This window comes from Cervus canadensis, chromosome 3, assembly GCF_019320065.1.
Source record: "Cervus canadensis isolate Bull #8, Minnesota chromosome 3, ASM1932006v1, whole genome shotgun sequence".
Classification (NCBI taxonomy): domain Eukaryota; kingdom Metazoa; phylum Chordata; class Mammalia; order Artiodactyla; family Cervidae; genus Cervus; species Cervus canadensis.
Genome location: NC_057388.1, coordinates 43,971,238 through 43,990,738, shown reverse-complemented (window position 1 = coordinate 43,990,738; position 19,501 = coordinate 43,971,238). Strand labels below are relative to the sequence as shown.

At 43.4% G+C, this 19,501-nt stretch overlaps 1 protein-coding gene across 7 annotated transcripts in view; it reads left to right on the top strand.

The window, feature by feature from the left end:
* ATXN7L1 (ataxin 7 like 1) overlaps positions 1-6,211 on the top strand; it is a 253,029-nt gene extending 246,818 nt beyond the window's left edge. For 5 of the 7 annotated variants that reach the window (XM_043463018.1, XM_043463020.1, XM_043463024.1 and 2 more), the window contains 2 exons: positions 1,610-1,684; positions 3,308-6,211. In XM_043463018.1, the coding sequence (XP_043318953.1) occupies positions 1,610-1,684; positions 3,308-3,349 (117 nt within the window). In that variant the 3' untranslated portion in view covers positions 3,350-6,211. The remainder of the gene's footprint in view (positions 1-1,609; positions 1,685-3,307) is intronic. The other 2 variants (XM_043463021.1, XM_043463019.1) reach the window with 1 other exon arrangement.
* Positions 6,212-19,501: the final 13,290 nt, after the last annotated feature.

The following is a 19,501-nucleotide window of genomic DNA, read 5'->3' as shown; positions in this document are numbered from 1 at the left end:
CTGGACTCTGGTCCAAGCCCTTCATATATTCTTTAATCTTCACCTGTTATTACCCCCATTTTACAGATGAGTAAACCAAGGCACAGGAAGGTTAAATAATGTGCCCAAAGTCACACAGCAAGTAAATTAGGGCTGGGATTTACACCCAGGCAGTTTGCCTCTGGAGTCTGGACTTTTCATCTCTGTCTCTATTGATGGAGTACCTCTGTATGGGTGGAGTGCCTCTGTCTCAAGTAAATGTGGCACTGTTGATTCTTTCATGTGCAGGACCATATGAAATGTTTGGTAAGCATGCTGAATTAGTCAAAACCAGTGGTGAAAGGAGCAGACAAGCCTCCATCAGATAGAGTGCTCATCAGGAGGGAAATCAAAAGAGTGGATGAATGTAACGGCTGCCTTGGAGCCAGTCAGTGTTGGTTCTCTATTGCAGCTGATATCTGGGTGCTTGTCACCAGGCCATTAAGAAAAGGCTTTGTCCAGGGTCACCACCGGTGATTTCCAGGTGTTGGGGAAAGCCCTTCGGGAAGCCCTTGGGGAAATCTCAGGCCTTTGGGGAAATCTAAGCCCTTGGGGAAATCTTAGGCCTTTGGAATCTCTTAGGAGATTGGGCGAGACGTGGCATGAGGGTGAGAAATTCAAGGTAAAATATGATTTGGGGACCAATAGGGGATCTATTTAATTGTATCTGGTAGTTGTAAGGCCCCAGAATTTGCTGTGGAGATACTAAATTGAACAAAAAACAAGACTGTGAAGGTAAGGCTGCTGCTGCTGCTGCTGCTAAGTCGCTTCAGTCGTGTCCGACTCTGCGACCCCATAGACGGCAGCCCACCAGGCTCCCCTGTCCCTAGGATTCTCCAGGCAAGAACACTGGAGTGGGTTGCCATTTCCTTCTCCAATGCATGAAAGTGAAAAGTGAAAGTGAAGTCGCTCAGTCCTTTCCGACTCTTAGTGACCCCATGGACTGCAGCCTACTAGGCTCCTCCGTTCATGGGATTTTCCAGGCAAGAGTACTGGAGTAGGGTGGCGTTGCCTTCTCCGGAAGGTAAGGCCCGTGTCTATGAAAAGGCGAGGGGCGCGGAACTCCTCCCCTGAGGACACTGCCCACTGTGAGCATGAAGGCCAAGCCCACACACCCCGGGGGCAAGTTAGGAAGGCCTGGGCTTAAGCTCCCACTGGAAGGCAAAGCTGATGCCTCTTGCCATATTTCTTAACAACGACGTGGAGTGTGCTGGGAAAACTTAGAAAAAACGCAAGCATTCATTCTCAGCCAGTCCAAGGGAGTCTGGGCCTGAAACGAAATGGGTCAGGAACTGCAGTCACAGGTGGGAAAACTGGGCCTCCTCCAGAAAATTTGCAGTCTGCGTGTCTGGGAAACGGCTTGAGAGTTCCCCTCAATTTTCCCTCTGGGATGAGAGGGGCATGGTGGAGGCCCCCTGAAACATACCCATTTTTTCTGACGTTTAAGGTGGAAACACGAGTTCCACACCACAGGAGGAGAGCCTGCGAGGTACCGTGAAGCCTCCTCCTCTCCCCTCGCGACTCGTGGTATCCGGGAGTCTGTCCCAAGCTGACGCCCGTGTCTGAGGAAGGCTTCACTGGTGTCTTTCAGGTTGGGAAAAATAGCAGCCTAGCTTTGTCACAATCCAGTCCTTCAAGCATATCCAGCCCAGGACACAGCCGACCGGTAAGTTACTGGGGGGCAGAAGTCCATAGGGTCTTCAGCAGGGTGGAAAGAATGTGGGCTTTGGGGTTCACATCTCATCTCCGGTTAAGAAAATGGATGCCCGGCGTCTAAAACTAGGCCTGCTGGTAATTGGTTGTGTGCCCTTGGGCAAGTTCCTTCATTTCTCTGTGCTTGAGTTTCCTCGTCTGTAAGATGGGCTCATTATAACCCCTATCTCATGCGGCTTTTGTGAGGATTAAATTAATTTATTGACATAAAGCCTCTACAAAATGCCTGAGCCCTAACACACACAAATGCTAGCTTTTACTGTTAGCAGTTGCATGATATTGGGCGGATTACTTCTCTGAGTCACAGGTTTTTCATACGTTAAATGGCAAAATGGACACCTACCTTCTGAGGTCGCTGTGAAAGTTAAATAAGATGCTGTTGACTAACGGGCCTTACTCTTGGCAGACATCAGTCAGCACTTTCTCGAGGCTTCTGGTGAGCTGTAGTTATCATTCAGGATGTGGTTTCATGGTGGAACTGTTCAGGGTAGATTTAAGAGTTTTTTAATAAACTTGAGGTGTGTAAACAGTGTAGACGTGATTTTCTCCAGTGGAGTGTGTGCACGTCCTGGAGAGGCCAGGGAGGGTACATGATGGGAAAAAATATGTGCATGGCTGTTAACATTGTCTCAGGAGTGCCATATGTGTCATAGATAAAGAGTTACAGTGTTCTTCTGCACTTTGGCCTTTGGCGTTTTCCTACAAACCTTGGGTGGAGTGTGGGTGAAGGTTAATAGGGAACAGTTTTGTATCCTCAGATCAGGGAGTGCATCTCCAGCATTTTGAGTCACTTGTGGTGGGGTTTGCACTGAGCACCTGCAGCCCACCCTCTGTGCTAGGGTGAAGGCGGGGCTCCAGGAATCTGCCTGTTGACAGCAGGCCTCTGAACAGGTTGCAAGGTGTGCCTGGAGACTCCACTTTGACCCTTCACAGGTACCTGTGCAATCAACAGCTCTAGGCACACTAGCTGGGAACCCACAGTGGGGTTTAACAGACAGCCTAACTGTAACAATAACACCAACACCTCTCTTTTGTTGAGCTCTTCCTCTGTAGGTGGTGTGCTCTGCCCCTCACATACATTACATACGTTTCAATCTTTTAACAAACTGGTCATGTTGGGGACAAAATGTCATTTTGCAAATGAAGGTGAAGGAACTTGAACCAAACCTGTATATTCAAAGCCTTTATGCTTAACCCAGCACTATACTTCTTCCTTGGGTAATTCTCCATGCTCTCTGTGGGTTAGTTAGGAAAAGATGGACAGAAAAACAAAACAAAAAAGGAGACAGATCAGCTGTCCCAGTCCTCCCTCCTGGAGGGAGCCCTGTTAATCTATGGGATTTGTCCATGTGCTTTCCTCCACAGCTGGGACCTTTGTGGCTACCTTCCATTTACCGAGTCCTTTACTTCAGTCACCTCATTTGTTCTTCACAACTGGGTTTTGCTGAATGCAAGGAGTGGCATGGTGTCCTTTTTATTATAGATGAGGAAATGAGGCTATCTTTTTGAACTCTTGTAGGTAACCCCAAATGTATGTTTTTGAAACAAGCTTTTTCTTTTTTCTTTTCTTTCCTAGAAGAACACAAACAGAACGGGCAGGATAAGGACTCTTCCATAACAAGACTCTGAAGCCACTTCCAAACCAATGCCTGGCCACGGGACCCCACCCCAGCCAGAGGAGGGAGGGGAGTGGGCAGTGGGGGAGTCTGTTTCCTATGCCCTACCTGTGGTTCTGGCCTTTCTTCTTTTTTTAATTGACCAATTTTTAGTTTTGAGGAAAAAAGAAAAAGGCAAAAGAACGTGAATTTGAGATTTACAGAAAACAAGTACCAGTGTTTTGTTTCCGTTCTTTGATTTGCCATGTGTATACCTTCTTCCAAGTTTGGAGTCACTCATCTAGCTTCTGATGCTGCTGCTGCATCATTTTGCTCCAGCCACAAGAGCAGACATTGCAGAATGTCTGTTCCTGGTTGGCCTCGTCTGAAACTCTTGAACTCGAGCACATTCAGTGCTCCTCTCCTTGGGCTCTTCCATCTTTCCCTCCCGTCCCCGCCTACCTGCCGCTCTCTGGGTCCCCCCTGGCCATCAGAGGAACAGGCTCTCATACCTCCCCTCTGGACCGTGTGTTGATGGGGGAGGGGCTTTGCTGGGGAGCTGCCTGTGTTTAGGGAACAGAGAGCTGGAGGGTGGGCCACGTGTCCCCATCAGGTTTCTAGGGCAGCAGAATGGCAGGAACCAGATGCAGAATTGAGAACAGCAGCGTTTAATGATGGCGCTCACTCAGTACCGCTATGCAGCTATGCAGCTCACAGACGTACTGGGTTAGGGACGGGGCAGGAACGGACCTACAAGGTTGCAGGAAGAATGGTGTGGGGGTAGGAAAAGACATCCTCAAAAGATGGTGGGAATTGGGTAACTGTGATCATCTGAGCTTGTTAGGCCTCCATGCTACACAGTTCCTCCCAGAGCACCGTGTACAAGGGCACAAGGCCGAGGAAGTCACCGGGGGGAAGAATTCCAGGGAAAGGGGCACAAGACCTCAGGAAGCCACTCAGGAGGAGGAATGGTACCCAGGGCTGTGGACGTTCTCAAGCTGCCCTCTGGGGCTTGACAAGAGGAGAAAAGCCGGGCCAGAAGCAAGGGCTTGAGGGAAAGCTGCTGTGGAGGGTTAATTGCCAAACCCCTGTTAATAATAAATACTAGCATTGCCCACCCACCACCGTGCCCTTGGCCAGAGGCCCCCATTCCAGCACAGCCACCCAGGAAAGAATGGTAAGGCCACCACTCATGGAGAAGAGCCAGAAGGGAGAAGCCGGAGGCCTGCAGCTACAAAACTGTTCACACTGGAGTTCTGAAAGAAACAATACCATAAGCTCTAATTGGGAATTGTAATCAGGAAGGAGTTCCCCATATAAAATAGGTGTTCTGTGCTATGAATCATGTAACTTTGTGTACAGTATAATGGAAGAGATACTAGGAGTTTTTGCTTCATCCATAAGTCAGATATGAATGCGAGTTTTGCCGCTGGATGTAAACCCTCATCCCTAACCTAAAGTTTTCCTTTTCTTTCCCATTCCCTCCAAACCCAAAGATCAGACTACTGTTAAATTTCACCATATGATTGGATTTTGCAAAGACGGGAGGCAAACGGAGTGATTTGCATCAACGGAATTGCACTGACAGTGTTTCTTAATAGGATTACTAAAGTTTTTAATATAAAATGATTTTTTTAAAAATCAGGAGTTGATATTAGGTACTAGGACATTAGTTCAGATGAATTCATTTTTATTTCTACAGTGTTAAAAGTGCACTTATATGCTGGTTTATTTCCATCTTGGGAAAAAGAGACTGCAAATTGAAGGGAAGATTGTTACTTTTTCTTTTTTAAAAAAAAAAGGTTAAGGCAGATTTTAAGACTTATAAATGTTTAAGAAATTATAAACAAGGTTAGACCCTTTGAAAAAAGTTTAGAAGATATTCTTAAAGTAAATTTTTATAGTGTTAATTTTGTAATAATTTATGTTTTACTATATTACAGAGCTAACTGACCAGAATAGTTTCAGAAACAATATGAAACTTAGGAAAGTTGAAGCAATGTTTATATTTTTAAAATGTTCTTTGAATTATGTTTTTATTGTACATTTCTTCAGACTGAAAAGTATGTACATATCTTTGTTATTTTTGCACAATTTTCGTCTTGTTCAGTTTTAGAAGTCTGTTTTTTTTTAATAATTTATTTTGAGTTGTAATACTTGCAGGAGTGAAAACAACAACAAAAAAAATCTCAGCAACAAAATAACCCTCTGATTTACAAACTCTTACACTCAAAGAGGGAAAACAAAGGTTGAGAGATTAAGTGGCTGCTTCTGAGAAATAATGTCTCGACAGGGACTAAAGGAGCGATTCAATGGATTTTAAACATTTTAGCTCTCTACATCTTGAATTGCAAGCTGGAATAAAGAGGCTCCCCACTGAATGCTGCTTACTTGGTGAAAGACTGGCTCTGACCAAGGTGAGGACATTTCTGGAAACTGAGCAAAAAGGGAAAACCCACGGTGTTTCTTCCTTCACAGTCAGCTACAGGTTTACTTTATAATGATGTATTCAAAACTCACAGCTTGAAAAATGGAATGCAAATAAAAGGTTTTCTTTCAGTTTGTTTGGATGGAGTTCAACTGGACCAGCCTATAAAGCATTTTTGGGGGAATATCCTTTGGGTACTTCTGTTGTGCACACCCCACTCAGCCCTCTCTCCTAGCCCCTTGACTGCACACACCCCCATCTGCCTGAAGATCTTGTGACTTGTCGCCAGCCGTAGAGGCTCGAAAGCTCTGGTTGTTAAAGCGTAACGCAATGCATAGACCTGTCAGCCATAAAAAAAAAAAAGCGACCTGGATAACTTGTATGCCTTCTTTTGTATCAATGTACCAATTGTAAATAATGCTGATCAACCTTTGTAGAGAATAGTTTATACAGCATATTCTATTATTGCTGATTCTCAGTGAACTCTTGTTTTAAAAAAGGAAAAAAAGAAATTTTCTATTTACACCTTCTATTTTGTTATGCTGTCAGCCCATGGCACTTTAACAAAACTCTGTGGGTTTTATGTAGCTGGTCAGTCATGGGGTATATTCAATAACTGTTGTTGCACAGAGGAGAATTTGCACCTGCTCATTTGTCCTTTCCTACTACCAATTTTAGAACCTTTTCCAGAAATTTTGAAGAAAGCATGTCCAAACATTCTAAACAAATGCCACACTTGTGGAGTGGGTTTCTTTTCTACGATCCATATTTTGTAACACTAAGTATTTTCCTTCTTTGTCCCGCACCTTTATGTATTAGCACTATCAGATAGAATTCATTCCATGCCTGTGATATTGTAAGCAGAATAAATGTCTAAAGTAGGTGTAAATAGTAAATTCTATGGCTTACAGTTTAAAAAGGAAAGAACAAACATGTATCTATTGATACTGCCGTGGTTCAGCACCAGGCCTGGAGACATTCTCCAGTGAGCGATTGTATTTCTTTTTTTTTTTTTTTTGCTTTTTTTTTTTTTTTTTTTGTAACATGGCTTTGTAAATAAAATAATTTATATGTTTGTAAATCAACGTCTTTGGGTTTTCATAAAATGTAGATTTAGGGTATTGTTTTTTATTCTTCTGGGTGTATGTGTCCTCAGCAGACGAGCCTTCCTGCTAGAACCCACATTTAAGGTGTAGAAGAGAGAGTTCATTCAGCAGATATTTATGGAGCATCCCATCTGTGGCTGCCTCTGAGCTAGGCACTCTGCTCAGTGATGAGAAACAGATACAGTCCCAGATGCTTTCTGAAGGCACCCAGGTAGGGGAGATGGTACATAAATACATGATGGAATGCGTAATTACAGATTGTGGCAAATGGTAGAAAGATTTGAGTTCTATGATAGAGAATAACAGGAGAAACCAATGTAAAATGGACTGAAGGGGTGGTTTGCAATCAGGGAGTTCCCTCTGAGAAAGTGAGCTGAAGACGGTGTCAGGGAGATAATCCCAGGCAGAGCTGGGCCACAGTGGGAAACGTATGGTAGATTCTTGGAGCCTAAAGAAGACAGAACAGGGACAGAACACTGTGGACAGAACCGGGAAAGGGATGGGCAGGGCAGGAAAGGATGGACGGAAGGTGTGGCAGGGTCACAAAAGGCCTCATAGTTTGGATTTATGTGCTTAGTTCAGTGGGAATCCTTTGAAGGGTTTTACGTAAGGGCATGATGTGATCTGATCGTTGAAGGATCTCTAACTGCTGTGTAGAAAATCCATCAGAAGTTGTTGCAAGAGACCCAGTTAGACATTGTGTTTGTGTGGTTCCAGAATGGTGACAGTCTATATTAAAAAAAGTGAATGGATTCAAGATCCATTTTACATGTTAAATTGATGAGACATGCTTAGGAGTTGGATGTGAGAGTAAGGAAAAGAATGACTCCCAGGTTTCTGGTAGAGCAGTTGTACTGGGTAGAGATGCCATTTCTTCCGAAGTAGAAAACCAGAGGAAGAACAGGGTTTAGGGAGGGGGCAAAAGAAACATTTCATGGAAATAAAGAATAATGTTTTGCATGTTTGTGTTTGTTCATGTGTGGTATTACCATGGAACCGCTAAGCTGCTGTGTCAAGAAGGCATGAGATAACACATGACGGGAGCTCTCAGCAGGGGTGAGTTGGAGGCATCAATTGGGGAGTCTTTGTTAAATAGATGATATTTAGAGCCGCAGGTACATGTGTGATTACTTGAGAGAATGTAGGGGGAGAAGAGCAGGCATTTAGAGGTTCGGTGGGAACAGGAGAGCTCACAAAGAACCCAAAGAGGAAGCACTCACAAAGAGAAGAGAGAGAACCCAACAGGTAGTAGTTCCCTGGAAGCTAGGGCTATAGGATGCTTCATGCAAGGAAGAGTCAACTGAGTTTACTGTTGCAAAATGGAAGAGAGAGATGGTATTGAGTCTGAGGTACTGCAACATGGAGGTCATTGGTGACTATTAATCTCCTAGGTCTGTCATAACAAACTGCTACAACTTGGTGGCCTAAAAGAACATGAATTCTTTCTCTCAGAGTTCTGATGACCAGAAGTTCAAAATCAAGCAGGGTTGCACTCCCTCAAAGGCTGTGGGGGAGATTCCTTCCCAGCCTCTTCTGGTTTCTAGTGATGGCTTACAATCCTTGGCATTCCTTGGCTTGTAGACTCATCACTCCCATCTCTGCCTCCTTCACATGGCTTTCTGCTCTGATTCTCCCGGGTTTCAAGTCTCCTATGGCCTTTCTCTCTCTCTCTCTTTTTTTTTTTTCATTTATTTTTATTAGTTGGAGGCTAATTCCTTTACAATATTGTAGTGGTTTTTGCCATACATTGACATGAATCAGCCATGAATTTACATGTGTTCCCCATCCCGATCCCCCCCTCCCACCTCCCTCCCCATCCGATCCCTCTGGGTCTTCCCAGTGCACCAACCCTTGTCTCATGCATCCAACCTGGGCTGGTGATCTCTTTCACCCTTGATAGTATACTTGTTTCAATGCTATTCTCTCAGTGCAGCCCCCTCCCCCAGCCCCCGGCCTTTTTCTTATAAGGACATCTGTCCATGGACTCAAGGCTCACCCTAAATCCTGGATGATACCCTCTCAAGATACTTAACATAGTTACGTCATTTTCCAAATAATTCATACTCAACAGGCTCTAAGGGTTACAACTTGGACACACAGTGACCATAGCAAAGCAGGTGTGATGAAGTGGAAGTGTCAGGAGACTGAAGGAAATTCAGTTGTGTAGACAAGTCTTAAGAAGGTTAGAAGGCCCAAGGGAGTGTTTAGATTTTGTTTCTTTTTGTTTCTTGTGTTTTTCAAGGGAGAAGCATCCAGATTGTGATTCATACGCTGCTGAGGCTGGGACAATAGAAGGGAGAGGTTGAAGAAGCAGAAAAAAGGGATGATTTTTTTTTTAAAGATTTTTTTGATATGGAGCATTTTCCAAAGTCATGGAATTTGTTACAATGCTGCTTCTGTTTCTAGTTTTTGTTTTTTGGCCACAAGGCATGTAGGATTCCAGCTCCCCAAAAGGGGGTCAAATCCATACTCTCTTCATTGGAAGGTGAAGTCTTAACCACTGAACCGCCCAGGAAGTCCCAATTTTTTTTAAAGGGAAGTGTTTGAAAAGGCAAGAGGAAAGTGAATTTGAACATGTGTGGAGGTATTGGCTTTTGTGGTGCATAAAGATCAGCCGAGGCATATTAAAAATGTTAAGAGCTTATCTGTGCAAAAATGGGATTCAAGTCAGGCAGCGCCAAATCAGAAGTGGTTAGGAGCTCCACCAACAGGAGTTGGGGAGAGATTTTTATGAAGGGTGGAAGGAAAGTTTTGATTGGCTCTAGCTTAAAGCCTTGTTGGTTGTTTGTGATTGATTGTCCCTAGCGTTTTGATTTTGTAACCTTGAGACATTTATAGACTTAGGTTCTGGTTTGCTTACATAGGCCCCTAGGGCATTAGAGCATCTCAGTCTAATGGCCTCTTTGTTTAATTAATTTAACAGTAGTCAGGGGGACACTTCCTCCAGGGAAAAGGGGAAGAAGTCAGCTTCTAGATTCACTGCTGGCAAGATGAGAGAATCCCCATCTGATGGCTTCCACTTTTTCAATGACCATGGGCAAGCCAGGTGTGCCTGAGATCTCAAAAGAAGCTTGAGAAGAGTAAAGAGAGAATGAAATAGTTACTAATGAAACTGGATTGCCACACAGTATTGACAGCATATTTATGATTCCTGATCAAAGCACAGCCCTAACATGGAGATGACGGTCTTGGAGAGTTGTCTGAGCACACCAAGGGCAGAGCAAGGCCCCTTGGAGTCAACACTCTCAGGCAAACCATGGCACGTTTCTTTGTTTTGCCTCAGGCTAAAGTGTGAATATTTTTACTGTTGTACACAAGAGGAAAAAAACAGAGGAAGCCCGTTGACATTGCACAAAAAGGTATAATTGAATTATCCATAGCCACAAAATGTCAGTGTAGTGCATCTAGCACCAAAGACATCATTTATCCCTTGGTTCTGAGCTTTGTCTGTGACTGGCTATCCATCACTAATCTGGCCTGGGTGACTTCTAACTTCATTCTGAAAGAAGCCTAGACATCCTGGAACTCTGAGAAGCCTCTCTCAAAGTTAGTCATAAGCTTGGAGAATCAATGTGAAAACAGGAAGTAATCTTTTTAAAATTTATTTATTTGACTGCTTTGGGTCTTGCATCATGTAGGAGCTTTCGTTGCAGTGTGCGTTCTACAGTGTGCAGGCTCCGTAGTTGTGTCCTGCAGACTTCAGTAGTTCCGGTACTCGGGCTTAGTTGCTCTGTGGATGTGGGATCTTAGTTCCCCAACCAGGAATGGAACTCATGTCCCTGCCTTGCAAGGCAGAGTCTCAACCACTGGGCCACCAGGGAAGTCCTGGAAGTAATCTTGAAGACGCTCTAATGCAAGGGAGGAAACTGAGACACAGGTCAAATGAAGTATCAAGAACACATAGCTGGGCTGACGGGCAAGCCTCTCCTCCCCTCAGTCTGGTTCTCTTTCCACTGTTCCTTGCCTTCTGGAGAAATAAACACCTACAGACGTTTCTTCCTAAGCCACTGTAGATATTTCCATAAAGGTATTTTATCGTTCTGTGTATCTCCTAGTTGGTTTACTCAGGTCTCTGGAATTTTACAATACTATAGTATTTTTTCTCCTTTTTGATTTTTCCCATTAGTCAATAACTACTTGCCTAGTGGATTAGCTCTTGCTTTCTGATCTGGGACTATTCCAGATCATTAGGTTTAAGGTATCCATGTCGCTGAGCGAAGTTCCCAGGAATGTATTTCAATAAGTTTATTTTCTCTTCATTACATCTTCATAAGTCGTTCAACTCAAAAAGTAAATGAGGAAGGTGTAAAGAAGCTGAACGCCTCTAACACCCAATCAGTCCCAGACAAGTCTGAATCATTGCAGAATCATGCTGGAAGCCAGTAGTTCAGAGATGCTGCATTCGTTGTGACAGTTAAAATCACAAATCTGATCTAAGGTCACTAACACTCGAAAAGATCTCTCAATTTTAAAAAATTCTGTAACTTTTTTGGGTAGCGCCTTTTGCCTTTAAACAGTTCAGCAAATTTTTAATCAAAGCAGCCGCAGCCTCACAAAAGCGTTTGCCTCTTCAGCTGCCTGGGCTGGCTGCTCGCTGGGAAGCTGCTGTGACAGTAGGAGCTCATGTGCTCTGTGTTCGGGTTTTCGTTTTCTCTCCACCCACTTCACTTCCCTGTTGGATTTCCTAGCGGGTCTTATCACTAACCCCTTCCTCTACCCCCCACCCCAAATCTCTCCAGTGTTCCTGAATAATCCAGATACAGTGTAGGCGGACGCAGGGAGAGGGTAACATTTCTGGCACATTGTTGGAATAGGGTGAAGGCAGAGCCTCATCAAAGTGAAGAAAACGGAGAGGAAAACATGATTCTGGAGCTTTTCCTTTGGAAAGAAGAAGATGCATGTTTTTGTTTTAGTTTGCAATTTTTACAAGTTTTTTCTGTCCAGCCCAATAAACCTAGAAGGTTTGCATCTGGGCTAGACGCATAGCACTGCGCCTGACTGACTGCTGGGGGACACACTGGAGAGGGTACCTCTCTCGGGGCTCCCCTTCCAACACTTGGAGGATGTTCCTGCCAGGTCCGTGCTGAGCCCAGCATTGTTCAACATTTTAATTAATGAATTGGCATTCAAAGTAACCTTGGTGAATTAAAGCCATGAATACAAACAGACAGATTTATAGAATAGATGTTACCTTTGGGGGCACAGGGGAAGATTCTGATGCTAGAGATGTTTTGTATCTTGACCTGAATATAATCATGGGTGAAATATTTATCAGGTTGTGTACTAAAGATTTGCTTATTTTACCATGCACTAAAATGTAAAAGTTTACACACAGACAGAAAAGGTAAAGGGCAAACTTGGAGCGATAATTGACTTTGCAGAAAGAAGAAAGTTAGCAGGTGGTTTGAGGAAAATACTAATAAGAAGCCCATTTTCTCCCCAGATCCCCCAGAGGCAGTAGGCACCTCAGAGGAGGGGTGCACAGTCAGTTGAAAATAGGGAAGAGGGGCTTGAAATCTCACATGAGGTTGTCACACCCCTCAAGCCCCCTTTACCTCCCACATGCAGCCAAGTGGCTATTTTCTCTTCACTCCTAACAGGAGACTAGAGGGTTATTTTCTGGAAAAACTGAATTGGAAGCCAAGATTCAAGATCCACAGAGACCAGTCCAGCAGAGAAAGTTGTCCTGGGGTAGGATAGGGGATGAAATGAGGCAGAAGATTGTCTCTTCTCATCACAAATTGTAAAATTTTAGTTTGTGACAAAATTGTGTGTGTGTGTTGCTTTGATATTTTTAAATTTTAGGTAAGTATATTGTCAGGACGCCTACACAATGATGAAATATATGGGAGCCATTAGATGATCTCACTGTTGTGTGTCCAGAGTACAGTGTTTGGCTCTGGGCTTGGCAGCTTATAAACACTGGAATCAGGACCAGAGCAAAGCGGTCAAAGTAATCAAATACAGTTGATGGCAGTGAATAGTAGTGGAATACACTATCCTAGAGATGACTGAAAATGGAATGCCTGGGATGGCTTTAAAAACAATTCTCCTTCACAGAGGGACTTTCCCAAAGGTGATCTTGTGCTGGTAGAGTTTGGCATGGATTACCATGTGGGTTACATTGACATGCTGGTGCTCTTTCATTCAAAAAACATCTATATCTCATGTTTCCTTGGACTTCAAATTTATCTGTAGGATCCTCTTAAAAGACTGCGTTATTCAGTGTTGTTTGGATCCTAAAACAGTAGCAAGCATACTGTTGGCATACAATAGATGTTTGCTGAGTTAAATGCTGGAGGGGTGTGCTGATGGTAAATGTTGAACATCCAGCTTTAGGGGTGGCAGGGGAAGCATTTGCTGATTTCTGTGGTGTTAACACACCCACTATGAGTGAATTCAAGCTACCAGCATGACCTCTCTGAATGCAGAAGGGGAAAACGAATGCATATGAGCCCCCGTGAACCTGGGCAAGCCAGCTCTAGCGTACAGTGACTTTGGCCAATGCAGAAGACATACTCATGACCAGCAATACTATATCAATTCACATTAAACTACAAGAAATAATCTAATCCATTAGTCAGACCAACAAGGAGAATTTGCTATCAGTTGGAAATAACCAACATTCAAATCAACAATTTCTTACCATTTTTAAGTTTTGTTTTAAACTTATTCCTGCTTGAAAAGGGCACTGAGGCAAAGTGGATGCCTTAGTTTCCAAAATAACATCCAAGCAATTGTCTCTCTTGTATAAGCAATCCCCACTCTGTGGGCTGTGCTCCAAATGTTTCATTTGGAACCTAATATTTTCCTCCACTTAAATGTAAAATCAAGGGTGATTAGGTTGCAGGACAGCCCACAAAAGTCCATAGCTTCCACAATGCACCTGAAGTCTGATGTCAGTGCAGGGGTGTTATTTTGAGAAATGTGTCCTCAGTTCCAACTGGGGAAGACAGGATTGTATGCTGCCTGGCTGCTATCCCAGCCATGAGAGACCACTTCCTGCCACCCTGCCATCTGCCAACTGCCAGGAGAGTAAAGACTTCTGGCCTGTACCCTGAACAGACTTACAGCTCTAAGCCATACCTGCACTGCGCTGATATCAAGAAAACAGCTAGAAGGACAGAATTCCCCTGACGGTGGTAGTGGTGGTAATGGTGGTGGTGGGAAGGGGAGGAGTGGTGAACTAATAATATTACTGACTATGTGTTCCACACCTTTTCTCATTTAGTCCTTGTAATAATTCTATGAGGTTTGTAAGATTATTATCCCCATTTCACAGATGAGAAAACCACAGTTTAGAGAGGTCAAGTAATTTGATCAAAATCACACAGTCAGTAAATGAGGAAGCCTCTTGGTAAAGGGTCCTTCAATCCCCAAGTAAGCTGTGTAAACAGATCCTCTGAGGTCATCCTTCATACAAATAATTTAGAAGCTCAAAGAATGTTGTTCCTAAGTTCTGTTCTGGGCCTCAATTTGATGGACCTAATGAAAGCATAAAAAGAGCTAGTTGGTGTTTTGGGGGCTAAATTTAGGCTTAGGGTATAATATGACATTTGGAAATGCAGAAGTAGCCTCCCAAATGAAACGGAACAGAAAAAGGAAGAATTTGGGTAAAAACTGGTGAGCTCTGAATGAGGTCTCTACCTGAGTGAACAGTATTGTATCAGTGCTAATGTCCTTGTTTAACAAAGACAATGTTCTACGGTTATATAAGACATTATCATTGGGAGGAGCTGCAGGAGGATACACTGGAACTCTTTGTACTACTTTGCAACTTCTTGTGAATCTTAACTACTTCAGAGTTTAAAAAAATGTTTTTGATGAAGTACTGTACAGGGTATACTAAAGCACCAGTTATCCCAATCTGCTCCTGGGACCCTTCATACCGTGGCCCGGTGTTGATACCTTCTACATTTTCATGTTTTGTAAAATGACTTTACATTACTGTTTCAAGATGTTTCTAGCATTTGGGCTCTTTTTTAGGTCATTGAAGAAGGAGGAAAGCTCCTGAGTAGATAATTGAGGCACTATCACAGATAACTGAGCGTTACCATTTCACAAAGACTGTAAGTTTGAGACCTGAGTTCCACAGAACCCTGTTTACCTGTTAAATCACAGTTGTGAAGCTAAAACAGGCACCTGTGTTTGTCCCACCTGATGCAAAGATTAATCTGATGTCACTACTAGACCATGTTCTGGTGGGGTTTTTTTTTAAACTCTAAAAATGCAGCTCACCAATAAAGCAAGTTGGTGAAAATGAAATTATCAGGTTCTAAATTATGTTTCCCTTAATATTTGCATAAAAAATGTTAAATGCATAGTAGATACACCTTTAGTTCCTCCTACATTGACACACAGAACCAAGAATCTATAGCTCTTTTAAAGCTGCAACACAGAATCTGAAAGGTTAACAAAAAAAAAAACAAAAAAAAAACACCACTTCTAATAGGAAATGAAGTAGGAACTCCTGTGGACATAGGTTGTAGACTATATTTAGTCCTGATTTCCGCCTTCTCATTTTAACAGCACTATTAAGATAATAATAGCAAACATTCGTGTAGCTCTTCCTACATGCCTGGCATCATTTTTATAAGAGCTTTACATATATTAACTCACTCCTGAAGACATCTTCTGTGAGGAAGATATACTGTCTCCATCCTGTCCTTGGGGAAACTGAGGCAGAGAATTTAGGTGTTTGGCCCAAGACCAAAACTGGGTTTTAAAGTGAGGCAGTCTGGCTCCAGGGATCCCTGCAGGACACTGCCTCACCACACACATGCTCAGAAAGTGGGTTTCATATGTTTTCTCCCTTTTCTTTAACAGCAATAAAAACTCCTAGATGAGACATCTATAACTTGTCCCTGGTTGATACTGAAAGTGGAGAGGAGTTAGTCCACAGTCTGCCCTGGCCACTCATGTCCCCACACTATCCCTTTTATATATACCCTCCCCCAAACGGACACACTAGCCCTGAGCTTTAAGTCCAAGTTTACAGGCAGGTTGACAAGTCCATCCGCAACACCAAAGCCCAAGCTCTTTATGTTAATGGCTCATAAATGGAGTGACCACATATTAAGTTGACCCGGGACATTCCCAGTTTTATGGTTGAAAGCTTCATGGCCATGGACCTCCCCACACACATAGTTCTGGGCAAACCAGGACAGTTAGTTGGTCATTGTGTGCTCTAGAAGCACTTGGGAAACTATTAAAAAAGTTATGATGCCTGGGGTAGCCCTCCACCCTTGTGCTCTGGCCCCCAAAGCAATTATATCAGTCTCTGGGGGGTGAGGGAGAAGATACTGTATTTTTTAATGACTCCCTAGGAGTTTCTAGTGTTCTGGGTTGGTAGGGGATGTGGGACTCTACCAAGCATGAGCTGGGAGTGTTGAGGCTCTCAGGACTCCTGATCAACATTTTCCAGACCTTTAGCTCAATTCTCACCAGCTGCTGTAATGTGGGGTCTCAGTCCTGACTGTCCACTAGGATCTTTAATAACAAGAGGAGCCTTTAATAACAAGCAATTCAGGAATATAAAATGACACAGCCACTTTGAGTAAACACTTTGGCAGTTTCTTAAAAAGGTAAACATACACCTACCATATGAACCAGTCATCCCACTCTTAGCTATTTACTCAAGAGAAATGAAATCCTCTGTTCACACAAGGTCTGTCCATGAATAGCCATTGCAGCTTTATTTGTAATAACTCCAAACTGAATGGAACCCAAATGTCCATCCACAGGTGAACAGATAAACAAATTGTAATATACGCATCCTATGGAATCTTACTCAGAAATGAAGAGGAATGAAATATTGATACATGCAACAACATGGGTGAATGAAAGACAAAAATAAAAAAGAATATATACTGTATGATTCTATTTATATAAAATTATAGAAAATGTAACCTACAGATAGCAGGTCAGTGATTGCCTGGCAATAGGGGGTGGGGACAGGATTAAGGAGGGGTGATAGGAAGGAACTAGAAAGGGACACAGGTAACTTTGGGGGTTGATAGCTATGTTCCTTATCTTGATGATGGTGATTTCATGATACATACATACATCAAAACTTATCCAAGAGTATACCTTAAATATGTGCAGTTAATCATGTTAATTTTACCTCAATAAAGCTATTCAAATCAGCAACAACAAAACCACCACTATTCAGGGCCTATCCCAATAGATTCAATCTCCTGGACATGGAATGGAGCCCAAGCCTCAGTACTTTCTAAAGGACTATCAGTAGTTTCAAAGGTGGTTCAAATATGCAATCCTGGTTGAAAACCACTGCCTTGATGCCTGCCACTGGCATTACTGCCCCAAACCACTAAAAGGGTTTAATAATAATAAGGAGATGGAGGACAAATAGTTCAAGAAGTATGAGGATGATGATTCAGTTGAGTTCAGATCAGTTCAGTCGCTCAGTTGTGTCCGACTCTTTGCGACCCCATGAATCACAGCATGCCAGGCCTCCCTGTCCATCACCAACTCCCGGAGTTTGCTGAGACTCATGTCCATCGAGTCGGTGATGCCATCCAGCCATCTTATCCTCTGTTGTCCCCTTCTCCTGCCCCCAGTTCCTCCCAGCATCAGGGTCTTTTCCAATGAGTCAACTCTTTGGAGGATAATGATTAAAGAAGCCCGAATTGGCTCAAGAGATGACGTCGGCAGAGAACAGCTGACTCCACTAGGTGGCGTCTGGACACTTCTCTTTAGCATGAGTCCAGGGGAATTGAAGATTTGGGGCAGAGCTGCCTGAAAGTATGTTAAGGAGCAAGCCCTGAGCACACAAAAGCACCCAAAATTGTTGAAACAGAAAATAATCAGTGACTTGGTAAGACATGAGGAGGTCAAGTGTCATTTGAAGTTCTAGTGTCATTTGAGGGTCAAAGAGCATGACTGTTTATTCAGGGACTGAATAACTTCTGAAGAGTAAGTAAATGAAGTTCTCAAGGACGTCATATATGTTGAGCTTTGAGCACAGAGCAGAATCCCTGTGTCCAGGACACCAACATGGAGTCCTGAGTAGATTTTTTTTTAATGTATTAAGTACATATAAGGTATAAAAAAATCATAATCCATTGAGCACCTGTGTACCCACAACTCAGGTAAAGAAAATTACCCTTATCTTCCTTAGGATATTGCTTCACAAACCCATTCCCTTTCCTCTTACCTCCAAGGCAAATAATATGCTGAATTTTTGTGTATTCCTTTGTATTTCTTAATTCCCTTGTATTTCTTAATAGGTTTCCTACATAGGCTTGAATCTGTAAACAATACATTGCTTTGTTTTGTATGTTTTTTAACTTTATATAAATTGATTCATACAGTTTATATTCTTGAGACGATATTATGTTTTTGAGATTCATCCATTTTGTTGCCAGTAGCTACAATCCATTCCTGCAAAGCTTTATAGTATTCCATTGTGACTCTATCAGTTTTTTTAATCCATTCTACTTTTGATGACCTTTGAGCTGCTATGTCTTCTATCTTGAACAGTGCTGTTCTGAACATTCTTGTACTTATCATAGTACAGGTGTACAAGAGTTGCTGTAGGTGTGAAATTTCTGAAGCACGTTTACATTACCAAGATAATTCCAAGGTGGATGTTCTACTTTGGAAAGCTCCGATCATCACTGGTTGTTTTGTTGCACTATAGCCTTGCCAGCAGTTGATACTGTTCAGCTTCCTTATTTTTACCAGTTTGGTAGATATAAGATGGGCATAAAATGGCATTTTCTTGTAGTTTTGTTTACAGGATTGCTGGAGAGGCTAAGAATATTTTCATATGTTTATTGGCCATTTGTCTTTCATCTTCTCTGGTGGCGGGTAAGGGCACTGATCTCAGAGCCTGGCCCTCAAGAACAGAAGCCCAAGTCTAGAGTTTAGTTTCTCAGGTACTTCCCTGGCTAAGTAAAGGCCCCTCCTCGCCACCTTACTTAGTGACTCTCTGGAAACGACTGCCAAGCGGTCTCTTTCTCCTTAAGACCAGCTCCAAACGACCTAGTGAAGCAAACACGTACTTCATGACTGCACCATCCCACAGAGAAAACGGCCCCTTCCTGCCTCACCACCAGCGCTGCTCTGCAGGCTGCTCACACCAAAGGTGCTTTATCGGACTCTCCCTGGACACCCCTGTTATTACAGAAGTTTCCCTGGTGACTCAGATGGTAAGGAATCTGCCTGCAATGTGGGAGACTAGGGTTCTATCCCTGGGTCGGGATAGGGAAGGAACTAACAACCCACTCCGGTATTCTTGCCTGGAGAATTCAATAGACGGAGGAGCCTGGCGGGCTACAGTCCTTGGGGTCGCAAAGGGTCGGACACGACTGAGCGACTAAGACATTCTCACACACTGTGTGTATTATTACCACATGAGGCCCTGGATCAACAAGTACTGAGCTAGGTGCTAGAGACAGAAACAGGAAAAGATCATCAGGCCCAACCCTCAGCCCAGATGGGGGACAAGGACATCTGTCCGCAAGGGGCTGTGCACTAATCGCCCTCCTGCCTCCGCCTCTGCCCCGCCCCACACTCCCCAAACTGCCTCTTCTGGATGAGGTGTAGACTTGGCGCCCAGGTCTCAGCCAGTGGGGGGCGCGTCACGTAACCGGGCGGAAGGGGCGGAGCCGAGCGGC